Consider the following 9559-nt stretch of genomic DNA (forward strand, 5'->3'; position numbering starts at 1 on the left):
CGCGGAGATCACCTTCCTCCCCACAGATACATTAGAAATACATCTACACGTGGAACTGCTCCTATAGAACACATACTGAGTGCTGGCAGAAGACCTCAGACCTCCCAAAAGGCAAGAAACTCCCCATGTACCTGGGTAGGGCAAAAGAAAAAAGCAAGAACAGAGACAAAAGAATAGGGACGGGACCTGCACCAGTGGGAGGGAGCTGTGAAGGAGGAAAGGTCTCCACACACTAGGAAGCCCCTTCGCGGGCAGAGATTGCGGGAGGCGGAGCAGGGAGCTTCGGAGCCGCGGAGGACAGCACAGCAACAGGGGTGCGGAGGGCAAAGCGGAGAGATTCCCGCATAGAGGATCGGTGCCGACCGGCACTCACCAGCCCGAGAGGCTTGTGTGCTCACCCGCCGGGGCGGGCGGGGCTGCGAGCCGAGGCTCAGGTTTCGGTCGGAGCTCAGGGAGAGGACTGGGGTTGGCGGCTTGAACACAGCCTGAAGGGGGCTAGTGCACCACGGCTAGCTGGCAGGGAGTCTGAGAAAAAGTCTGGACCTGCTGAAGAGGCAAGAGACTTTTTCTTCCCTCTGTTTCCTGGTGCGTGAGGAGAGGGGATTAAGAGCGCCACTTAAAGGAGCTCCAGAGACGGGCGTGAGCCGCGGCTATCAGCACGGACCCGAGACGGGCATGAGATGCTAAGGCTGCTGCTGCAGCCACCAAGAAGCCTGTGTGCGAGCATAGGTCACTGTCCCAACCTCCCCTCCCAGGAGCCTGTGCAGCCTGCCACTGCCAGGGTCCCGTGATCCCATGATCCAGGGATCCAGGGACAACTTCCACAGGAGAACGCACGATGCACCTCAGGCTGGTGCAACGTCACACTGGCCTCTGCCGCTGTAGGCTCGCCCTGCATCCATACCCTTCCCTCCCCCTGGCCTGAGTGAGCCAGAGCCCCTGAATCTGCTGCTCCTTTAATCCCATCCTGTCTGAGTGAAAAACAGATGTCCTCAGGTGACCTACACGCAGAGGCGGGGCCAAATCCAAAGCTGAACCCCGGGAGCTGTGTGAACAAAGAAGAGAAAGGGAAGTCTCTCCCAGCAGCCTCAGAAGCAGCAGATTAAAGCTCCGCAATCAATTTGTTGTACCCTGCGTCTGTGGAATACCTGAATAGACAACGAATCATCCCAAATTGAGGAGGTGGACTTTGGGAGCAAGATATAGTATTTTTTCCCCTTTTCCTCTTTTTGTGAGTGTGTATATGTATGCTTCTGTGTGAGATTTTGTATGTATTGCTTTGCTTTCACCATTTGTCCTAGGATTCAGTCCGTCTGTTCTTTTTTTTTTTTTACTGTTTAACTTAAAATTTTTTTTTCATAATAATTATTTTTTATTTCAATAACTTTATTTTATTTTATCGTACTTTATTTTATTTTATCCTCTTTCTTTCTATTTTTTCTCCCTTTTATTCTGAGCCATTTGGATGAAAGGCTCTTGGTGCTGCAGCCAGGAGTCAGTGCTATGCCTCTGATGTGGGAGAGCCAACTTCAGGACACTGGTCCACAAGAGACCTCCCAGCTCCACGTAATATCAAACAGCAAAAATCTCCCAGAGATCTCCATCTCAACACCAGCACCCAGCTTCCCTCAACGACCAGCAAGCTACAGTGATGGACACCCTATACCAAACAACTAGCAAGACAGGAACACAGCCACGTCCATTACAGAGAGGCTGCCTAAAATCATAATAAGACCACAGACACCCCAAAACACACCACTAGACGTGGACCTGCCTGCCAGAAAGATAAGATCCAGCCTCATCCACCAGAACACAGGCACTAGTCCCCTCCACCAGGAAGCCTACACAGCCCACTGAACGAACCTTAGCCACTGGGGACAGACACCAAAAACAATGGGAACTACGAACCTGCAGCCTGCGAAAAGGAGACCCCAAACCCAATAAATTAAGCAAAATGAGAAAACAGAAAACACACAGCAGATGAAGGAGCAAGGCAAAAACCCACCAGACCTAACAAATGAAGAGGAAATAGGCAGTCTACCTGAAAAACAATTTAGAATAATGATAGTAAATATGATCCAAAATCTTGGAAATGGAGTAGAGAAAATGCAAGAAACATTTAACAAGGACCTAGAAGAACTAAAGAGGAAATAAGCAGTGATGAACAACACAATAAATGAAATTAAAAATACTCTAGAAGGGATCAATAGCAGAATAACTGAGGCACAAGAATGGATAAGTGACCTGGAAGGTAAAATAGTGGAAATAACTACTGCACAGCAGAATAAAGGAAAAAGAATGAAAAGAACTGAGGACAGTCTCAGAGACCTCTGGGACAACATTAAATGCACCAACATTCGAATTATAAGGGTCCCAGAAGAAGAAGAGAAAAAGAAAGGGACTGAGAAAATATTTGAAGAGATTATAGTTGAAAACTTCCCTAATATGGGAAAGGAAATAGTTAATGAAGTCCAGGAAGCACAGAGAGTCCCATACAGGATAAATCCAAGGAAAAACACGCCAAGACACTTATTAATCAAACTATCAAAAATTAAATACAAAGAAAATATATTAAAAGCAGCAAGGGAAAAACAACAAATAACACACAAGGGAATCCCCATAAGGTTAACAGCTGATCTTTCAGCAGAAACTCTGCAAGCCAGAAGGGAGTGGCAGCACATATTTAAAGTGATGAAGGAGAAAAACCTACAACCAAGATTACTCTACCCAGCAAGAACCTCATTCAGATTTGATGAAGAAATTAAACCCTTTACAGACAAGCAAAAGCTGAGAGAGTTCAGCACCACTGAACCAGCTGTACAACAAATGCTAAAGGAACTTCTCTAGGCAAGAAACACAAGAGAAGGAAAAGACTTACAATAACAAACCCAAAACAATTAAGAAAATGGGAATAGGAACATACATATTGATAATTACCTTAAATGTAAATGGACTAAATGCTCCCACCAAAAGACACAGATTGGCTGAATGGATACAAAAACAAGACCCATATATTTGCTGTCTACAAGAGACCCACTTCAGACCTAGAGACACATACAATACAGACTGAAAGTGAGGGGATGGAAAAAGATATTCCATACAAATGGAAATCAAAAGAAAGCTGGAGTAGCAATTTTCATATCAGAGAAAATAGACTTTAAAATAAAGACTATTACAAGAGACAAATAAGGACACTACATAATGATCAAGGGATTGATCCAAGAAGAAGATATAACAATTGTAAATATTTATGCACCCAACATAGGAGCACCTCAATACGTAAGGAAAATACTAACAGCCATAAAAGGGGAAATCGACAGTAACACAATCATAGTAGGGGACTTTAACACCCCACTTTCACCAATGGACAGATCATCCAAAATGAAAATAAATAAGGAAACACAAACTTTAAATGATACATTAAACAAGATGCACTTAATTGATATTTATAGGACATTGCATCCAAAGACAACAGAATACACATTTTTCTCAAGTGCTCAAGGAACATTCTCCGGGATAGATCATATCTTGGGTCACAAATCAAGCCTTGGTAAATTTAAGAAAATTGAAATCGTATCAAGTATCTTTTCCGACCATGACGCTATGAGGCTAGACATCAATTACAGGAAAATATCTGTAAAAAAAATACAAACACATGGAGGCTAAACAATACATTAATAACTAAGAGATCACTGAAGAAATCAAAGAGGAAATCAAAAAAATACCTAGGAACAGATGACAATGAAAGCACGATGACCCAAACAAAACCTGTGGTATGTAGCAAAAGCAGTTCTAAGAGGGAAGTTTATAGCAATACAATCCTACCTTAAGAAACAGGAAACATCTCAAATAAACAACCTAACCTTGCACCTAAAGCAATTAAAGAAGAACAAAAAAACCCCAAAGTTAGAGAAGGAAAGAAATGATAAAGATCAGATCAGAAATAAATGAAAAATAAATGAAGGAAACTATAGCAAAGATCAGTAAAACTAACAGCTGGTTCTTTGAGAAGATAAACAAAATTGATAAACCATTAGCCAGACTCATCAAGAAAAAAAGGGAGAAGACTCAAATCAGTAGAATTAGAAATGAAAAAGGAGAAGTAACAACTGACACTGCAGAAATACAAAGGATCATAAGAGATTACTACAAGCAACTACATGCCAATAAAATGGCCAACCTGGAAGAAATGGACAAATTCTTAGAAATGCATAATCTGCCAAGACTGAACCAGGAAGAAATAGAAAATATGAACAGACCAATCACAAACACTAAAATTGAAACTGTGATTAAAAGTTTTCCAACAAACAAAAACCCAGGACCTGATGGCTTCACAGGCGAATTCTGTCAAACATTTAGAGAGGAGCTAACACCTATCCTTCTCAAACTCTTCCAAAATATAGCAGAGGGAGGAACACTCCCAAACTCATTCTACGAGGCCACCATCACCCTGATACCAAAACCAAAGATGTCACAAAGAAAGAAAACTACAGGCCAATATCACTGATGAACATAGATGCAAAAATCCTCAACAAAATACTAGCAAACAGATTCCAACAGCACATTAAAAGGCTCATACACCATGAACAAGTGGGGTTTATTCCAGCAATGCAAGGATTCTTCAATATACGCAAATCAATCAACGTTATACACCATATTAACAAGTTGAAGGAGAAAAACCATGTGATCATCTCAATAGATGCAGAGAAAGCTTTCAACAAAATTCAACACCCATCTATGATAAAAACCCTGCAGAGAGTAGGCATAGAGGGAACTTTCCTCAACATAATAAAGGCCATGTATGACAAACCCACAGCCAATATCATCCTCAATGTTGAAAAATTGAAACCATTTCCACTAAGATCAGGAACAAGATAAGGTTGCTCACTCTCACCACTAGTATTCCACATAGTTTTGGAAGTTTTAGCCACAGCAATCTGAGAAGAAAAGTACAAGGAATCCAAATCGGAAAAGAAGAAGTAAAGCTGTCACTGTTTGCAGATGACATGATACTATACATAGAAAATCCTAAAGATGCTACCAGAAAACTACTAGAGCTAATTAATGAATTTGGTAAAGTAGCAGGATACAAAATTAATGCTCAGAAATCTCTGGCATCCTATACACTAATGATGAAAAATCTGAAAGTGAAATTAAGAAAACACTCCCATTTACCATTGCAACAAAAAGAATAAAATATCTAGGAATAAACCTACCTGAGGAGGCAAAAGACCTGTATGCAGAAAATTCTAAGACACTGATGAAAGAAATTAAAGATACAAATAGATGGAGAGATATACCATGTTCTTGGATTGGAAGAATCAACATTGTGAAAATGACTCTACTACCCAAAGGAATCTACAGATTCAATGCAATCGCTATCAAACTACCACTGTCATTTTTCACAGAACTAGAACAAAAAATTTCACAATTTGTATGGAAACACAAAAGAACCTGAATTGCCAAAGCAATCTTGAGAATGAAAAATGGAGCTGGAGGAATCAGGCTCCCTGACTTTAGACTATACTACAAATCTACAGTAATCAAGGCAGAATGGTTCAGGCACAAAAACAGAAATATAGATCAATGGAACAGGATAGAAAGCCCAGAGATAAACCCACGCACATATGGACACCTTATCTTTGATAAAGGAGGCAAGAATATACAGTGGAGAGAAGACAGCCTCTTCAATAAGTGGTGCTGGGAAAACTGGACAGGTACTTGTAAAAGTATGAAATTAGAACACTCCCTAACACCATACACAAAAATAAACTCAAAATGGTTTAAAGACCTAAATGTAAGGTCAGACACTATCGCACTTTTAGAGGAAAACATAGGCAGGACACTCTATGACATAAATCACAGCAAGATCCTTTTTGACCCACCTCTTAGAGAAATGGAAATAAAAACAAAAATAAACAAATGGGACCTAATGAAACTTAAAAGCTTTTGCACAGCAAAGGAAACCATAAACAAGACCAAAAGAGAATCCTCAGAATGGCAGAAGATATTTGCAAATGAAGCAACTGACAAAGGATTAATCTCCAAAATTACAAGCAGCTCATGCAGCTCAATAACAAAAGGACAAACAACCCAATCCAAAAATGGGCAGAAGACCTAAATAGACATGTCTCCAATGAAGATATATAGATTGCCAACAAACACATGAAAGAATGCTCAATATCATTAATCATTAGAGAAATGCAAATCAAAACTACAATGGGATATCATCTCACACCGGTCAGAATGGCCATCATCAAAAAATCTAGAAACAATAAATGCTGGAGAGGGTATGGAGAAAAGGGAACCCTCTTGCAGTATTGGTGGGAATGCAAATTGATACAGCCACTATGGAGAACAGTATGGAGGTTCCTTTAAAAACTAAAAATAGAACTACCATACGACCCAGCAATCCCACTACTGGGCATATACCCTGAGAAAACCATAATTCAAAAAGAGTCATGTACCAAAATATTCATTGCAGCTCTATTTACAATAGCCAGGACATGGAAGCAACCTAAGTGTCCATCGACAGATGAGTGGATAAAGAAGATGTGGCACATATATACAATGGAATATTACTCAAGCCATAAAAAGAAAACGAAATTGAGTTATTTGTAGTGAGTTGGATGGACCTAGAGTCTGTCATACAGAGTGAAGTAAGTCAGAAAGAGAAAAACAAATACCGTATGATTCCATATATGTGGAATCTAAGGAAAAAAAAAAAAAAGGTCATGAAGAACCTAGGGGTAAGACAGGAATAAAGACACAGACCTACTAGAGCATGGACTTGGGGATATGATATGGGGGAGGGGGAAGGGTAAGCTGTGACAAAGTGAGAGAGTGGCATGGACATATATACACTACCAAACGTAAAATATATAGCTAGTGAGAAGCCACTGCATAGCACAGGGAGATTAGCTCAGTGGTTTGTGACCGCCTAGAGGGGTGGGATAGGGAGGGTGGGAGGGAGGGAGACCCAAGAGGGAAGAGATATGGGAACATATGTATATGTATAACTGATTCACTTTGTTATAAAGCAGAAACTAACACACCATTGTAAAGCAATTGTATTCCAATAAAGATGTTAAAAAAAAAAAAAGGCAACCCCATTGAAAAGTGGACAAAAGGCTTGAATAGACTTTTCAAAGAAAGATATATAAATGAATAAAGCACATAAAAAAGTGCTTATCACTAGTCATCATCGAAATGTAATGAGATATCACTGCACATCTACAAGAAGGAATAAAATTAAGACTGAGAACACCAAATGTTAGGATGTGGAACAACCAGTGCTCTCATATTGCTTATGAATACAATATGTAAAAAGTAAAACTGGAACATCCATTTTGGCAAAATGGATTGGCACATATTTTTAACAGTTTTATTGAGATAAAATTTACAAATAATAAAATTTACCCATTTTGATGTGCAATTCAGTGAGTTTTGGTACATGAATACAGTCACAAAACTATGAACACAATCAAGATATATATTTTTTTATCACCCTCAGCCCCAGGCAATCACTGATCTGCCTTCTGTCAGTATAGTTTTGCATTTGCTAGAATTTCATAGAAATGAAATTGAACATTATGTAGCATTTTGTCTGGCCTCTTTTACTTAGCAAAATATTTTTAAGATTATTGATGTTGCATTTTTTAATGGGCAAAAGATTTGAACAGACATTTCACAAAAGAAGATAAATGAATGGCCAGTAAGCACATGCAAAGGTATTGAATATCACTGATGTTAATTATCACTAGTCATCAGAGAAATACAAATTAACACCACATTTTATACCCATCAGAATAATAACTAAAATTAATGACTGGGAATACAGTGTTGGCAGCTGGAACTCCAATACATTGCTGGTGGGAATGCAAAATGATACAGCTACTTTCAAAAACAGGTTGGCAGGGTTTTTTTTTTTGTTTTTTTTTTAAAGTTAAACCTATGCTTACCATACAATTCATCCATTCTACTCCAGGGTATTAAAAACATCAAGAATTTCACTGACATGATGCTGAGTAGAAAAAGAGTACATATACCACTTTTATGCATTCTGGAATAAGCAGAACTAATTTTATTACTTTTCTGTTGTTACCACCCCAAACTTAGAGGCCTGAACAACACAGATTTATTATTTTATGGTTGTGTAGGTCAGAAGTCTAAATCTTGGTCTCATTGAGCTAAAATTATGATGGCAGAGCTGCATTCTTTTCTGTAGGTTTTGAGTAGGATGTATTTCCTTGCTTTTTTCAACTTCTAGAGGCTGTCTTCTTACCTTGGTTCTTGGTCCCCTCCCTCCATCTTCAAGCCAGCATTGAATCCTCCTCTTCTATTTCCCTCTTCCTTGTTTAAGGAACCTTGTGATTACATCGAGCCCATTCAGATAATTCAGGATAATCTCCCTAATTTAAGGTCCTCTGATTAGCAACCTTACTTCTATCTGCAACCTTAATTCCCATTTGCAATGTAAAGTAACATATTTATGGGTTCCAGGGATTAGATCTTGGACATCTTTGAGGATGTTGTGTACTAATTAAGGTGAAGAAAATTTGAATGGTAGTTGCCTCTTAGGAGCACATAGTGGTGAGGTGAGGGAAGTTGACTGGGAAGGGATGTGTGGGAATTTTCTGGCAAAGTAGAAATGTCCTATATCATGATAGGTGTGTATGTTACAAAGATGTATTCATTTGTCAAAGGTTTGTGCATTTAAATGTATGTAAATTTTACTTTAAGAAAAAGAGTACTGTTAAAAATAATAATAATTGAGGGGGGGCATTGGGAATGGCTGGAGGAATAGATGAAGTAAGAATGTGGATATTTTTAGAGCTGGTTAATGAGTACATGGGAGTTCATTATACTATTCTATCTACTTTTAATTTGGAATTTTTCATATTAAAAAGTTAAATGAATATTCATTTCATTCTAAATAGTTAAGTCCCTGAATGCCATGAAAATATTCATTAGTAAAATTGCATCTGATTTATTTCAAATGTTAATTTTTAAAATATCAAACTTTACATTAACAACTAAAGTTTCTTTTTGGCAGCCATGAAGAATTATACTCAGGTCGCCCCTATGGAGCCCTTGATTCAGGTTTCAATAGTGTGGACAGTGGTGATAAGAGATGGTCAGGGAATGAAGTAAGTGTTTCTTCTATTCTGCATGTTATAACTTAAGAAAAAATAAAATGATGAAAATGGTTAAGTGTCTTAACTGGACTCAATTTCTTGTTATATAAAATATAGAATAGGGGCTTCCCTGGTGGCATGGTGGTTGGGAGTCCGCCTGCCAATGCAGGGGACGCAGGTTCGTGCCCCAGTCCGGCAGGATCCCGCGTGCGTGGAGCGGCTGGGCCCGTGAGCCATGGCCGCAGAGCCTGTGCTCCGCAACAGGAGGGGCCACGGCAGTGAGAGGCCCGTGCACCGCAAAATAAATAAATAAATAAATAAATAAATAAATAAATAAATAAGTAAGTAAGTAAGTAAGTAAAGAAAGAAAGTAAGAAAGAAAGAAAGAAAGAAAGAAAGAAAGAAAGAAAGAAAGAAAGAAA

At 39.1% G+C, this 9559-nt stretch overlaps 1 protein-coding gene across 1 annotated transcript in view; it reads left to right on the top strand.

Moving 5' to 3' along the window:
• LOC103069784 (leucine-rich repeat and calponin homology domain-containing protein 3) overlaps window positions 1-9149 on the top strand; it is a gene marked incomplete at its 3' end in the record, with an annotated part of 67641 nt that extends 58492 nt beyond the window's left edge. Inside the window, exon 7 of the mRNA XM_007448012.1 lies at window positions 9056-9149. Within this exon, the coding sequence (XP_007448074.1) occupies window positions 9056-9149 (94 nt within the window). The remainder of the gene's footprint in view (window positions 1-9055) is intronic.
• Window positions 9150-9559: the final 410 nt, after the last annotated feature.

The sequence above is a fragment of the Lipotes vexillifer genome, unplaced genomic scaffold, assembly GCF_000442215.2.
Source record: "Lipotes vexillifer unplaced genomic scaffold, Lipotes_vexillifer_v1.1 scaffold1837, whole genome shotgun sequence".
Classification (NCBI taxonomy): Eukaryota; Metazoa; Chordata; class Mammalia; order Artiodactyla; family Lipotidae; genus Lipotes; species Lipotes vexillifer.